This window comes from Plectropomus leopardus, chromosome 2, assembly GCF_026936395.1.
Source record: "Plectropomus leopardus strain MGB_pleo_1.0 chromosome 2, ASM2693639v1, whole genome shotgun sequence".
NCBI classification, from domain to species: Eukaryota; Metazoa; Chordata; class Actinopteri; order Perciformes; family Serranidae; genus Plectropomus; species Plectropomus leopardus.
The window spans coordinates 38,958,951-38,975,346 of NC_142177.1; the positions used below are offsets into that span (position 1 = coordinate 38,958,951).

The 16,396-nt window shown below is 39.3% G+C and overlaps 2 protein-coding genes across 2 annotated transcripts in view; one reads left to right on the forward strand and one right to left on the reverse strand.

Moving 5' to 3' along the window:
* Nucleotides 1-758: 758 nt before the first annotated feature.
* LOC121955301 (H-2 class II histocompatibility antigen, A-K alpha chain-like) lies at nt 759-3,716 on the reverse strand. Its single transcript, XM_042503187.2, has 4 exons — nt 3,579-3,716; nt 1,775-2,032; nt 1,385-1,666; nt 759-923 (listed from the first exon to the last, which is right to left on the reverse strand). The coding sequence occupies exons 1-4, from the start codon at nt 3,625-3,627 to the stop codon at nt 805-807; spliced, it is 708 nt and encodes a 235-aa protein (XP_042359121.2). The 5' UTR covers nt 3,628-3,716; the 3' UTR covers nt 759-804.
* Nucleotides 3,717-4,449: 733 nt separating this feature from the next.
* pmepa1 (prostate transmembrane protein, androgen induced 1) overlaps nt 4,450-16,396 on the forward strand; it is a 69,328-nt gene continuing 57,381 nt past the window's right edge. The window contains exon 1 of the mRNA XM_088070424.1: nt 4,450-4,508. The gene's annotated coding sequence lies outside the window, so the exon portion shown is untranslated. The remainder of the gene's footprint in view (nt 4,509-16,396) is intronic.

Sequence of the window (16,396 nt, forward strand, 5' to 3'; positions counted from 1 at the left end):
ACAATTGGAAAAGTCTGTTAAAATGTGAGAGCTGTCAATTAATCGTCAATTATCTCTCTGATGTTCTATGATGATGATTGTATTATCACCTTGAAGATTGTTTACATGCGGTACATGTACACAGTGAAGGTACATGTGATGAATCCGTGGTAGGCGCTATTAAATGCCAACTCAATGCGTAATGGTCACGCGCAATGTAAGGTGTTTTGTTGGAAAACCTCACTGGTGTGAGACATTTTATAAAACTGAGTCAGTGGCTGCTCAAGTGGTTGCTGGAGTACCAAAGCCCCGGAGATAGTGCCGCGAGCGTGGTCGGACATCTCCAATTGAGCGTCGGAGAGAGCGCAGTTGGATATTGCCGATGGACCGCTGGAGCACACATGGTCAGACATCTCCGACAGAGCGCCGGAGCGTGCGCGGTCGGACATGTCTGACGGAGTGCTGTGAGCGCAGTCGGACATCTACAACAGAGCTCTGGAGCGAGCGTGGTCAGACATCTCCGATGGAGTGCTGACATGTGCGCGGTTGGAGATTTGGGCACATGAAACAGAATATAAAGTGGATTCAGTGTATGTCGACACATGTAATGTGCTAAAGTTGAAAATATTGTACAGTGTTGTTAAGATCAATATGACTTTAATTTAAGTAGAAAAACACCCTTGTTTTGGAGAAGAGGGTGTTTGTGGTTAAATTAACTACGGAAAATTCAGCATCTGTGTTTGCGAACAAACTAAAAAAAGAAAGCAAGTACACAAACATGGGGTCCTTCGTTTAATGCTGGCTGAGTTGCTCAATATGAAGGCATTAATTTGGTTGCTTGGCGAAGAAGAAAGCTCCGGCTCCGATACCCATCAGGCACAAAACGAGGCTCCCACCCAAGAATCCAGCTGCATGACTCACTCTGCTCTGCCTCTCCTTCAGTTCTGTTAATGGAACAAAAACAATCACATTGTCTTATTTTTCAGCATTTTTAGGCAGAAGATGTAGAAGAAGTGTTAAAAACTACAGCAGCAAGGCAGATTTTTATTATCTGTTTTTTTTTTGCAGATTTCAGCCCATTTCTAAGAGTTTAGGATGTTTCTAGGATTTAAGGATTTTTCTGTGATTTCAGAACATTTTCAGGATTTGTGGACGGTTTTAGGATTTGAGGACATTAGGGGCTCAGCAAGGACCTCTGTCAGGGATCCTCCACTGGCACTTTTTTTGGTAAACAAGCTCTATTTTGATGCTGTTTTATGCACTCTGGCACCTTATGTACACTAAAAACACAAAAACAATCCCCAGTGTGAATCACATTATTTTTTATTGTGAGTTAGAAAATGGTTGGGGGCAGATTCGGCCTGTGGGCTGTAAGTTAAGTATCGCAGACAGCTCTTTGTCTCACCCCAGTTTTTGCTGAGAGGCTGATGTGAGGCTTGATGCTCCACTGAACAGGCGTAAACGTCTCCCTTCTGAGGAGTGAAACTCAGAGTTGAAATTCTGTGGAACGTCCCGTCACTGTTTTGGCGGTAACGCAGGTCCAACACCCCGTCTGTGACCTCCACCCCGTTCTTCGTCCACGTAAAGTTGATGGAGGGGGGGTAGAAGTGATTGGCCAGACAGAAGAGAGTGTTCATCACACCGTCCTCCTCCTCGTCCCGGGTGTAGATGGAGATATCTGGAGCATCTGGTCAATGAATAGATCAGGATAAAATGAAAAAAAAAGAGTTTTTAGGCTGTGATTCCTGACATGTTCACAATAATTTAAAAATGAATTTTTGGATAAACTCAGTACCTTGTCGTAGAGGAGCACCAGGATCCGCACTTTTTGCTGTATCTAAAACATTTTGGCAGTGAACGATGCTAGCTTTGGCATACTCATACGCCGTTTTCCGTAACTCTGCTAAAGACTGGGGTATGTGAGGTATCGCAATCACCACCTCTCCCTTGGTGAAATCAGCGTACCCCCCCATGTCCTCGTCCATAAGGATGTCCACCCGCACATCGCCGGAGTCATAGCACCCGTAGATGAAGTGGAAGGTATGGGAGGGCGCTGAAACGACAGCAGGTGAAACAGCGTCATAAGGTGGAGGCAGCGTAAAGACACAAGTTCATTTTCAGATCGTCCTGACAATAATCGAACCCAACAGCATTTCTTGTTAAGAAATAGGAGAGAAAATTTATATTCGTCTTGCGTCTGCACTTCGACACTTTCAAACCTGCAGCAACCTCACTTTTCTTGTGCTGCTTTTAGACAGCTTTCACAAGTATTTAACCCTTTGAACTAGCTAGTTGGTGCAATTTCTTTCAAAAACATTGGGGAGCAACTTGTTGTAGTTTATATGTTACATAAATTGCAAGAAATTAGTGATAAAAGAAAGCTAAGGAAAAATATCTAGGCAAATTAAGAAAGCGCAAACAGTATTTATATTTATCATAATGACATAATTACTTTATTTTATTCATTTTTTAAATCATTTTTTAAACGTTTCTTTCGGTTTTGTTGTTTTTAAAAAAATATTTTTCAGGTGATTTTGTGCACTTTTTTTTTTTTTTTTTTTACTAATTTCTTGCTAGTTTTGGGGTCATTTCTTCTTTCCTTGCTTATTGCCTTCCTACCATATTAAAAAAAAATCAGATCAATTTATTCAGGCATTGAAGGGTTATATATGAAGCTAGAGTTGGTTAGCTTAGCTTAGCACAAAGACTGGAAACAGGGACAAGTAGTTAGCATGGCTCCGTCCAAAGTCTTAATTGTTTAACCTTCATAAAAAACCAAAAACAACAATTTGACATTTTCTGAATTGATTTGTGTCAAATTGTTTCTTGGAGACTCCAGGAAGTCACTGTGCCCAGCTCATAACCACATTCCCCTTTAACACTTTGCTCTTTACACAGAATAAATTTAAAATATATCAGTTTATGAACTTTAGAGGTGCTGCCTGGTGCATTTTGTTTTGGACAGAGCCAGGCTAGCTGTTTCCCTCTGTTTACAGTCTTTATGCTAAGCTAAGCTAACCGGCAGCTGGCTTTAGCTTCATATTTAAAGGGGCTGAGGGAACAGTACAGCCCGTCTTTGCAGACTTTGACTATAGTTGCAAATATGAAAAATAGAGCAATGTAGAGCATTTAATGAATTAATTTTAAGACTTTAATTTAAAGAATTTGCATTATTATAGATCCCTTCCATCTGTCAGGTTCAAATTTTGACCTGACAAAGATCCAAGTAGGATTGAAACATTGTCGTCATTAAACTTGGCAATAAGTTAAGTGTGCAGATGTTATTTAGGCTACTTCATGCAGCATTGATGTCCACCTTTGATTGAGTCAAAATGCACACTGCAGTGAGAACTACGTAAGACCTGTGGCACACACAAAAGCCAATTATTTAACTTTTATAACAAATCTAGTCGGCTGACATGAAATATAAATCTGGGAAGACACATTTTTAAACACATTTTAAAACGTTTTTTCCTGCCTCCAAGAAAATTAAGACTCCACCTCTTATACAAACAGAAAAAATACTTCATCATAAGCTTTAACTTTCACTTTACACTTGCTGAGTTTTCTCTCATTTGAAGCTGCAGTTCATGTCTTACTTGCTGCAGAAGCCCCAGAGAATAAAATCAGTAGAATAACAGGAGTCATGTCAAATCCAAAAACTGCTGCTGTTTTCAGAAATCAAAACGGCTGAAACGGGAACTCCAAACAGCTGAGCTTTAAGCGGCCAATCAGATTCGTTGACACCACTGTTAATGGGCAGAATATTTTACAGCAGTCAGGCAGGGAGCGTGTTGGACTTCTTTTGAATGCCTGGTTAACTTGGTAAGAAATGACCTGCAAATTGCAAGACATTAGTAAAAAGTGACCGTAAATTACTTAAAAAAATAGTTTTTTTTTTAAAAAAAGGGGAAAGATTATTAGAAAATCATACAAAAAATAAGGAAAAAAAATGTCCAAAACAATTATATTTATAATTTAATAATTCTATATTTAAAATCCTGTTATCTTTTTTATCTTTTGCTATTTTCTGAGCCATGTGGGGTTAAATTGTGTTTTTCTTTCTCCCCATGCTATGACATAGAGAATTATCACAAGTACAAGTATATACAAATATAAATACAGTAATAGTAAACAATTAGCACTAGTATGTAAATATTTAAATATTTAAAAATAAAGTATGCATAATATGCAGATTATGTAAGTGTGTTAAAATATAAATGTAAAGAAATACAGTAACAGAAAATCAGCACTAATATGTGATTATTTAAAATATATAAATATGTTTAATGTGCTGAGTGTTTAAAATATAAATCTGTTCCTTATGCTACATTGCAAAAATTAGTATAAAGTAAGTAAAAATATAAGAATTAGAAAGTATTTTTTCTTTAAATTTTCTGTTTCTTCTCAAATAAACAAGACTTTCACTGATTTCAGATCGGAGATGACACACGAGGCTTCACCGTGACCACGACGTGCGTCTGATCACGTGGAGGCACACTGACTGTGACGTATCTTTACACTCTCAGGTAAGATCACGTCTGCGTTGTTTTTCTGATTCTCATCAGATGTTTTGTGAGGACATAAATCCACATTCTGCTACTGAATCAGTAAGTTAGTTAGATTTTTATTTCTAACATGTCGATTAAAATAGAAGAACAAAATAAATATGTGAGCAAGAAAAACAACACCAGAAAGCCCATCGGTAAACAAATTCAGTAAACAAATAAAAATTTAATGTCCAAAAAGGAGTCGGAGGGAGTGAATACTTCCGTTTTACTTCAGTTTTATAAAATATATGATAATATAATATTATAATAAAAGTTAATTTTAAACATTTTTCTAATCACATAAGAATTGAGATACAATACAGAAAACAAATTCATACTATTCAAAGCACCCTTCCTGTCTCGAACAGCATTGTTTATTATATATTATTATTCAAAGAAATTTAATATCAGACACTATTTCAATTTGTACTTCATTTATCATGAGTAATAGTTCTTTCAGTACTACTGGTAGCGATAGTTGTCTGCCGTTTGTCTGCTAACAGGTTGGTTTTAGTTAAAAATCTGTGTGCAGTGCACCCAAAGACCACTAGAGGGCGATGTACACATGTGTTTTCTGCATCATGTTGAATCTCTTTAAATGATTCAGACACACACCTGGGGCTGCAGACCAAGTCATCAAAGTATCAGTTGGCTGCAGAGATGAGCTGCACAGACTGTGCTGGAGAAAGAATAAGAGAAGTGAATAAGAGATATGAGGGATGATTTGCATTGAGAAAATTATAGAATACATCGAGAGTACAGGTTGGTTTGTGTTCGAGGTTGTAGTTTGTACTGTTCTTCATCAGATGTCAGGTTTGCTTTTTTTAAATTTAGCACATGCAAAACTGTAAGTTTTAATACAAGTGTGTTATGTGTGTGTTATATTGTATTGTGTGATTAATAACAGAAAACTGTGTACATGCTTTAAATATGTGAAAGATGTTGTGGCCCTTTAAGAGGTTCCCCGCTTATTCACTCCAGCTGAATTCAATATTTCTTATCTAACTCCAGGCAAGATGGAAAAGCATCATTTGTAAAAGAAAAAACTGTTCCTTTAAAGGTCCAGTGTTGGATTTAGTGGTATCTAGTGGTGATGTTGCAGGATGCAACCAGCTGAAACTCCCATGTGCCAAGTGTGTAGGAGAACTGTGAGATTGTCATGCTTTAAGGCTCGGGTGGAGAACCATCGGCCTCCGAGCCGTGTACGGCCCACGAGACCATTCGGGTCATTCAGGGTCAGTGAACACAACACGTGAGGTTACGTGCCATCGTGCGATAACATCGGGGATTAATAGACAAGTGATATGCATCATGGCGAGTGCCAAGAAAAGGAAAGTGGATGCAGAATATTGGGTTTGATACAGCTCGAAACATGTTAAAATGGACGAGTTGAAAGGACAAATACGTTTTGATAAAAGTAACGTTTTTTGTCAGAGTTTTGGTGCCCAAAAATCAGCTTTCACAAGCCCACAGACTGACAGAGACAATGTTAGGACGACCAGTTTTTGTGGTGAGTGAATTAAAAGCTAAGAAGCTGAAACCTTGTGCAGAAGGATTTTGTAAAGGAGTGTAATTTAAACGTTAAATGAACTGTACTTACGTAGCACTTTCTAGTCTTATCGACCACTCAAAGCGCTTTCACACACACTGTCACATACACACACACATTCACACACTGGTGGCCGAGGCTACCTGCTGCTCAGTAATCATTCACACTCACACTCCGATGACGCGGCATCGGGAGCAATCTGGGTTTCAGCATCTTGCCCAAGGATACTTTGAGATGTTGCCCAGAGTAGCCGGGGCTCGAACTGCTGACCCTCAGAATAGAGGACGACCCGCTCTACCTCTGAGCCACAGCCCCCGGTTTCATGTAATAACCATGAAAACGTGATAACTATGTTTTTTGATACTACCAAAATCTATAATTGGTGCATCATATGTATTCATAAATTTAAAATGGCCCTCAGAGGACTTGATAAAAATTGAAATGGCCCTTGATAGGAAAGCGGTTCCCCGCCCCTGCTTTAAGGTCAGTGTTTGGTCTAAGCATTATTACATGAGAGGGTGTGTGCTTTAACGTCATCTGAGTACGACAGTGACGCGTCAGGACCGAGGCGCTTGTGCCGAGGTCCGCAAAGCAAGTTGGCAAGTTGGACTGAGACCGTGTCAAACCTGTAGACTCAACCTTTGATACATCCTCTTTACCCAGACACAGTCTTATAATATCAGGCGTAAACTTGGTCCAGATGTTCTGACTTTCCAAAAACATCCTCACTCCATCACAGCGGACCTCACAAAGATACATGAGCAGCAGCAGACACACACTCACTCATTGTAAAATCAAGCCGTCTAGACTGTAGTGAACAAAACTAATGAGTGTGTTTGATATTGCCGAGCTGCAGTTTCTCTGAGGACGTGTGTGTGTGTGTGTGTGTGTGTGTGTGTGTGTGTGTGTGTGTGTAGTCTTTCTTATTCCTCCCTCTTTTTTGCATGTTTCTTTTACATGTTTCTCTCCGTCAGTCTGTGTGAGAGCTTTTCCTCTCCAACACTTGGTGAATTAAAGGGGAGGAGAGGAAAAAAAGGCAAATCATTTTATCACCTCTTTTCTCTCCCTCCGTCTTTCTATCCGTCTCATTTCCTTCTTTGTCTCTCTTTTCGTCTGCTCCCTCCATCTCTGTCTCTCAGGTGTGATCTGTGCGGGGAGTTTCTGTCTAGACAACCGATTATACCGAATAATGAGGGAGGGGGAGGGAGGGGGATAGACGGAGCATGAAAAAGGAGCGGGAGAGGAGGAGGATGTAGAGAGGTGTAATGTCAGACGGAGACAGAGAGAGAGAGAGTAAAGGGGATGAAGACATGAGAAAAAGATGGAAGGAGACACAACCGAAAAAATGAAAGGATTACGAAAAAATAACAGAAGGAGAGAACAAGGGGGTGGAAAACTGGGAAAAAAGAGAGAGGACAGAAAAACAAACATAAGAGAGAAGAAGAGGAAAGGTAGAAAAAATAGAGAGAATAAATAAAAAGAATAATAGAGAGGAACAAGGAAAAGGAGGGGGAAAGGAGGAAAGAAAAGGAAATAATGAAATGGGAAAAGAAAAATCAAATGAATAAATGAGCAAAGCGTGTCTCACACACACACACACACACACACACACACACACACACACACACACACACACACACACACACACACACACACACACACACACACACTAAATACCACTGAGCCAGAACAGACACCGTCTGATCTGCTGTGTTAGGAAACCCTATCAGTCACACAAGCTTTACTTACCCTGTGTGTGTGTGTGAGTGTGTGTGTGTGTGTCAGTGTGTGTGTGTCTTAGCTTGGTGATGAGTAATCAACGAGTCCAAAAACCTCCGAGACACACACACACACACACACACACACACACACGCACACACACACACAAACACACACACAGACCATAATAGGCTTATCCAGTGCTGCAGTTTCAGCCTTTAAATTGGGACTTTTATTCGTTGCTGTTAAGATGACAGAATATTTTCGCTATACTAAAACAATATTGACTTCTAAACTTCTGAAGAAACCTTCCTACGCACGCCTGTGTGTGTGTGTGTGTGTGTGTGTGTGTGCTGTCTCATTCTGTCTGTTTTCAAACCAGGCAAAGACAGATGTGAATAAGACTGGCAGTGAGACTGTCAGCATGACAGACAGAACTTTAAATTTTTAAAAGAAATTATCATCACATTTTATTCATGTTCAATTATTTCTAGATGTGTGCACACACACACACACACACACACACACACACACAAATATATATTATTCATCTGGATTTTTTGCAGTTTTTAATTGTGTGCAGATAACATAAATTGAACTAAACTTTGCTGTCAGTATCTAACTTTCTTGCTAACTCATTGCTCGTCTTTTCAAAATAAAGAAAAAAAGAAAACAGATCCTGCTGGCATTGTACGTTTCTGCAAACCACAAACACTTCATACTTGTACGTCATAGATATATTGAAACTTTTAATTTCATTACATTGCTTGTGGTTAACTTGTTGTTGGTTATGGTTAGAAAAAGATATATTTTGGCTTTATAATAGCCTGTTTGATTCTGTAATCTGGTCTGAAACACAGTGATGTCTCGATAAAAAACAAACGCTTTTCTTGGCAAAATCCTGCCGCAATTTCTCTCTAAAAGAAGAACCACTTTTCTTTGTGCTCTCCTTGGAAATGCAGCATTGTCTCTGTTAAAACAACTGCTTTTTGTGGCACTATCCTGGCTGGAAATGGACTATGTCCCTGTAAAGTCAACTGCTTCTAATGGCACATTGCTGTCTCAAAATGCAGTGAAGTCTCTGTAAAATAATAAAACTGCTTTCGTGGCACTATCCCGGCTCGAGACCCAGTGATGTGTCAGTAAAAATTATGCTTTTCATGGCGGTATTCTGCCTGGAAATGTGGCAGCGTCTCAATAAAAAACAACAGCTTTCTTAGGTATTATCCTGGTTGAAAACATGGCAGTGCCTCAGTAAAAATAACCACTAACCCGATATCTCGGGTAGAAATATGGCAAAGTCTCAGTAAAATATAAGCCTTTACGTACAATTGTAATGTATCCATGGTTTGAGAAACACAATGTTGACATTTTCTTCCGGCGACTGATTAACCAGGCTTAATTATTTGCTGCTATGTGATGCAACATTATTATGATGCACCGCCGAGGTGAATCAAATGCATTCAAGCAGAACACTCGTTTGCAATTTAACCATCTCTGCTGTTAACCTGACGACTGTAACAATGAAGGATAAAAAGCTGTAAAGTCCTGTGATGTTTCTGTTAACACTCTCTATTTATGGTACAGTAATTAAAATTCTATAAATTCTGCTCACAATCCCACAATAAAATCCAATAGCAAAATGATGATCAAAGGTGTCTGAAATCTTAATTTACTGCTCACAACAGGGAAAGCAGTGGAGTTTCTGTTCTATAGAGAGAAGTAAATGAGTGAACGAGGGACTGATTTACTGCATTTTTCAAATACATTTACTTTCCTCGCATTTACATGAAACCAGACAGACAGTCATTTACATTTCAGACCATTAGCACAATGGACAGAAAATCACCATTTAAACAGAAGTCAAGAAAGATGCACAGTAAAGAGGACAGTGTGCTTTAACATAAGTGCTCATCTGATGGTTGAAGAGAGACACTTTTCAAAACAGACACTCTTATATTCAAACCTGTTATACAAGGCAATAACCAGATGTAGGTCTGGGCATTATGGATTTAAAATAATACTGTAGTATTTTTAGGCTATATCGCAATACACAATACACATCACAATATTTTTAAATGTCCTCTTAACTAATGTTGACTACTAAAATACAAAACTATCGAATGAAGTGCAGTTACAATAAAGTAAAAGTAACTACTGTCATATAATAAAGTTGAATACACTACTGGTGTGATAAAATTTAATAAAATACTGTTAAAAGGAAGTAGGTTTATAATTCATTTTCAAAAAAGTATCGTTATAATTGAATAAATCAAAGTGGGACCCATTTTGCCTGCGTTTCATTTGCATTTGCGAAGCTTCTGGTCAACAGTTGGATGTTAGCAGGCAGTTAAACAGACACCGCAGTGCCTTTAACCTTGAGAATTATTAGATTACTGTGAGCGGGAAACAAAAAAACACAGCTCTCCATTTCATTTATTACTAATATTTGCAAGCTGCTCTGGTGCTCCATGGTCGCAAAATAATACTTAATAGTTGCAATCGGAGCTCTGCAAATACCAACACAGGTCTCACCTGCTCACACTACATCCACTACATTCATTAAATTAGATACTGCAGAGCTGTTAAATCTGCCAGCTTAGATATTAATGATATTTGCAAGTTGCAGTAGTGCTCCTTTGTTGTAAAATGTGACTAAATAGTCACGGTCTGGAGCTCTGCAAAAGCAGAAAAGCTTTGTGTGTGTGTCTGTGAGAGGAGGAGAGTCGTAGAGTAGTCGTTATAAAGACGACGTGGCAATTCATACTTGATGTTCGTGATATACTGTTTTTATATATCGCATGTGGAACAAGCCGCGATACCTTGAGTATAATCGATAGATCACACACCCTTAGCCAGGTGTGCAAAGATGAGAAAGTAAGCCAAGTTTAAGGGGGCTTTCAGGGACCCAGGTCTGGATCCGAGTACACTTGACCCCAAAGTTCAGTTTGTCTGACTTGTCTGAACACACGCAGATCCAAGTCAACTTAAAAAGGTGGTCTCGAGTACGGCTGTTTATCGAGACAACAAGGAGTTTTTAATTGGTTATGAAACCGTCTTAATTTAATGTGAGATCATTTCTGTGGCAGCAGCAGGCTGTCTGTCTGAGCATGAGAGCGACAAGCAGTCCGACAGGCAAGAAGATGTAATCAGATTAGTCTAATCATCAGATCATACAATGACATCACCAGATCCATCACGCACACACACACACACACACACACACACACACACACACACACATACACCCTTTGCTGTGACCTCCTACATAGACTGAATGAATTTGCAGTGTTGCCTAAAATTAATACAACACTGAAACAGTAGGCAACATTTTAATGGAAGTCATTAAGAGCAACAAGTGATCTTCTCATTGCTGGTATTAAAAATAATGAAAACACAACATGCTGCGTGTCTAATGTTCAGTCGATTTGTTTTTTTGGACTCACTCTGTGTCTTTGATAGTAGTTCACATCCATAATAACCATGAAGCATCTTCCTGTCACTGCTGCCACTTCCAACATCGTGTTCCCTCATCGCTCTGTGAGCGAATCAACCGGAGGTCTGTTCATTCCTGTGAAGACGTCCGTGATCTCTAATGCGTTTATGCCCCGTGTATGTTGGAAAAATTTGACTTTTGCAGCAGATTTGGGACAGACTACATGTACTGTGCCACAAAGAGTTGGCATAAAAAAGAAATAAGTTAACAGGTGGCCCTATGTGCGCTGTGTGATTTTAGACTTTACGATGGTATCGCAAAAGCAAATGGCTTAAAATGACAAGAATAATCATGTATCGTCTCTGTCTGCTCTGAGGGTCAGCAGCTCTCCGACCTCGGACAGTTCGGGCTGATTCTCTACTTTGAGCTGCTGCCAGCTGAGCACATTGAGCTGGTGTATAAAACAATGAAGTCTTTCAGCATCATGAGAGAACTTAGCTCAGTAGTGAATAAATCATGTGTACTAACTATACTTTACTATAACTTTACTATAGTTTAATGTATTCACACATATGCTGTACCATTGTTTGGGCCAGTACATATTCTCCGTCTCTGAAAAAAAATGATATCGGTCCAAAAGAAATTTGTCCGACTGGCGCGTCAAATCGCTGGGAATCGTCCGCTCCTCTGTTCAAGAAATTAAATCTGCTGTCCATTTTTAATATCAGTATTTATCAAACAAATGATTTTATGTACAAATTAATGTTTCAAAAGAACAGCTTACCAGATGTGTTTCATAGCGTCTTTTTAATGAACTCCGACATTCATTCATATCTAACAAGACAAGCGGAGGGCATTTATCTTTTCTATTACCGCACAACTCTCTGACAATATGCGTTGAAATACAAAGGACCATTACTGTGGAAACTTGCCCGTCATTATTCTCACTGAAGTCTACCATGAAAAAACACCTGCTGCAGTTAATGCATTAGCTGTGAGATGTGTTATGTGTGTGTCACTACTCCATTTATGATTATTACATAACTATTTGTTTTGTTTGTTATGTTGTCATGTTAGAGACAGAATAAAGGTCAGTATTTGAATAGATTGTAAACTCTAGAGGGGAGATTTTGACTTTAAGCACCTTCGAGTTTTTTGACCCCTCCAGCACAATTCTTGTTATGTTTCTTATGATCTACTTGATTTTATTAAATCTTGTGTGCTAATAAATTCAAATCAAATCAGTGGGTCGCTCACATAACACATCACCCTGCCAGTCGTCCCTTTTACATAAACCTTGTTTCAGTGCTGTTTCCGCCTCTGTTGTTGGCTTAAAGGTCAGGCCACTCTGCCCCCCCATTCTGCGATCACACCTTTCATACAGAACAATGAGGCGGCACAATGGCATGATATTTCCACCTTGAACAGGCGGTGTGAAGAGGGGCTATAGATTGTACACGTGGGATCATATGTCTTTTCTCCTCCTGTTAGTCACCGTGCATTATAGCCCCTGTTTATTTCTCTTTCTAATCCACGTGCATATTCCACAAGACTGGAAAATGAAAAACACACAAAATGAACTTTTCTGAAATTTCTGCATAAAGAGATGGATTTCCTTATGTTGGGACACTAGGACGTACTCTGTGTACTGTATGGAAATAAAGACACAAAACAAGACTGTGTAGAAACGAGGTGGGACTTTGAGTTGACCCTTGCTTGACTTGACCTCTTGACCTCCAGATGGTTCAGATAGACTTGAGCAGGAATGAACGTCTCAGAAAGACACACATGCATGTTTGCTTGCATACAGCCTGCATGTTCGAGGCTTCAGATGGAGGAAACGTCAATGTAAACCTCACCATTCGGCTTAAAAAGCTAATATAGTAATCCTAAAATGCTACATTTGTTTGTTCTTTTCTTCTCGTCCATGTGCTTCCTCTCCAGCCTCCCTGCCTGTTTCCCTCGTCCTCCCTTTCTCTCTTTGTTTACAACACAATCTCTTCTCAACAGAGGACATTTGTAATAGTCTACTGCGTCTAGCCTCAAACACAAGCGGGGGAGTAACAGGGGGTGGGCGAGCGAGGAGGAGACGAGTGTAGACGAGGGGAGAGAGAGAGAGAGAGGTAAAGGTGGGGGGCAGACAGAAAGACAGACAGAGGGCGAGATAATGAGATAGAAAAAGGATGAGAGGGAGAGAGAGGTGGATTTGTTATTCTTGCAGGGTGTTGCAGACACAGACAGAGACAGACATTACCTCACACAGCTGCTGCAGTGAGAGGAGAGGGTGACAGTGTGTGTGTGTGTGCGTGTGTGTGTGTGTGTGTGCAGCCAGGCGTGAACCTGTTTATAATATCCTGAAGCACAGATTTTAGTCAAATGTCAAGCTTTTGCCAGAGAGTGTTTTCTCGAAACCCCACGTGAATCAACTCTTATTTTTGTAGCTTTTTGCCTTCGTTTCTATCGGTCATTAACCAAATCTTACTGGTAACGACGACGTCTGACGAGGCAAGAAACACCAACAGTCAGATGATCAGACAGGTTGTAAAAAGCTGTTTTATTTAGTTTTGTTTAGACAGATAATTTAAACGACTCTTTTGGGCCGTACGTTGTCCTGTCATGTGACTACGTAAAGGACATAAGTATGTAAAGTTGCAAGACTTCATCTCAGTGTGTTTAGGTGATGTTAGAAAAAGACAAATTATTGTTAGTCCGTCTAAAACTGGACTTTGAAAATGCATGTAAACGTGTAAGTCCGACAAAAATTGGACAAAATTGAATTTCTCAAATTGGACTAACACACAGATGATTCGATATGAAGCTGAGTTATTCCGTCATGTAAACTCCTCAGTCGGACTTTAACTGGACTCGATGTTCTGCGTGTGCTCCTAGTCGTCACACAGGCCTCCCTCAGTGTTTAGGGACTGTTTGATACTTTTGAGGGTGAAGGGGTGCTGCAAAATGGGTCAAGCATTAAAACATTTTTAGAAAATAAATATAAATGTAAGCACTGAAGAGGGACTTGTGTCTTTCATTTTGGCTTTGGTGAGGGACAAACGACTTGAAATGGTAGTATTTTATATTTATTTTAAATAAAAAAGTAACACCCCAGCCACCCCCCTCCTCTGATAAATAAAGTACAGTCCCACAACACCTCAGCAAAATATAATAATGATAATAATAATAATAATAATAATAAAGAAAAATAATAATAAATATATTTTATTTGTAGAGGGAACTCAACTCAAAGAAAGTATACTTTAGCTACCTAAAAAAACAATATCAGTTTAAGTGTTCACTATATTTGAATATTTGCTCTTTTGTACCAACACAGCAGCTGATGGAGGCAGCGGTAGAGCTGCAGCTACGTCATTCAGTGGAGTAAAATGACTGTTTTTCTCAGTGGAGTCTGGTGTTTTTGATATAACAGCTTCAAATTTCTGGCGCTGAGGGCTGTTTTACAGCAAGGTAAAGCAGTAAAAATATATTCTAAATATAGCAAACACTTAAACTGATTTTTTTTTTGTGGCTTAACAATAATCAATGACGGCGAGTTTGCTCAGCACCGTCTGATTATATTCATGTGATGCGGCAGTTTTCTACCTCAAAGTTATTGCAAATAAACATTGTGACTGGATCTACATCATAGACTGTATTAATAATATAGTTTTTTTGCAGCTAGCTGACAGAAGGCATATCTCCACTGGACGTACTTCATACATAAATCGATTCTTACTCAGTCGTTGTATATAAGGACAGTTGTCCTGTTAAATGGCTTAATTGAACTAAAACTTTAGCTGGACGTAAGTGTGCGTGTAAACATTGTGAGTTTGTCTCTTGAGAACATACAGTGAAGCTTTCATGTGTTTGTGCAACAGGACAACACAATCATTCAGAAAGCCGTTAATGATCTCAGTAGTTTCAGTTCAGTGGATTATTAAATTACTTTGGAGAGAGATGAAACTTGCTTTATATATTTAATAAATCATAGTGAACAGTCATCTGTATTTCCTGTCCTGTAGTTTTCCACCATGGTGTGTTTGCAGAAGGCATCATTTGAGAGAAAGCTGGTGATGAAAACTCATCTTCAGCATTTCAGGTGTAATTTATTGTTCTTGCCTCATTGTTCTGTACTTCAGAGGACTTTGGTTCCCATAAAGGTAGAATAACAAGAACACACACCCCACAAACACACACACCGTACACAAAATGCAGTCACGGAAGAGCGGGGTTGCTCAAGCCTGCTGTTTTTTGGTACAGAGCTAAAGTCAGATTAGTGCTAGTCTGTCTGTCTGCTTTCACGGAGAAACATGCTTAATCCCTGTTTAATCCCACCTGCAACGGGATTGGCCACCGCCTAAGACTCTGACGGCTATTACCCCGAATCCAGGCATTAGACACAGACTACCACACACCTGGGCCAAGAGACAGACACACAGAGAGTTATGCTAAAGGAAAAAAAAAAGTATGTTTGTTTTGGCAATTCTGCATTTGTCTCACTCACTAATAACGCATGTCGAATTGAATTGAATTGAAAACGAAGGAGAAGAAGCAGGAGGATAAGTGGAAAGAAAATTACAGCGTGAGGGATTTGGGTGAGGATAGAGACACAGAAAGTAAGGGAATTAACGGAGAAGATGAAGGGGGACCAGCAAAATGTGAGACCCGCAGAAAGAGAGAGAATAGTCAAACAAAAAACACAGAATGGAGCCGTTTTGACACAGTGTGAAAAACATGCACGGAGGAGCAGGGAGATAAACAACATGCACATGTGCGTGCAAAATATGGATGAAAAATGAGTGTATGTGGCGACTGCATGAAACACAGGAAAAGTTGTTGAGACGCTAAAAACTAGGCCGTGTTTACTTGTCTAACATGCCAACTAAAAAATATTTGCTGAGATCCAAATCGAACATTCGATTCGATTTGATTCGATTCAGTTCAATTCAATTCTATTTATAAAGCCTGTTATTACAAATTTGAATTTGCCTCAGAGGGCTTTACAGCAAACAACATCCCTCTGTCCTTAGGACCCCCCCCCCAAAAAAAACAACCCAATAACAGGGAAGATAACTAAGTAAATAAATACATACATTTATTAATGAAAAGGAATCAATTAACTGTACATGCACAAATGCGTAACCACAATAATTGCAACAACCAACA

What these genes read in the sequence shown, in the direction of transcription:
- LOC121955301 (XM_042503187.2), bottom strand. Translation starts at nt 3,627, where the DNA reads ATGACTCCTGTTATTCTACTGATTTTATTCTCTGGGGCTTCTGCAGCA. An exon ending in CTCTGGGGCTTCTGCAGCAA is followed by an intron (nt 2,033 to 3,578) that starts GTAAGACATGAA and finishes CTGTCGTTTCAG; the next exon opens with CGCCCTCCCATACCTTCCAC. An exon ending in TGGTGCTCCTCTACGACAAG is followed by an intron (nt 1,667 to 1,774) that starts GTACTGAGTTTA and finishes TTCATTGACCAG; the next exon opens with ATGCTCCAGATATCTCCATC.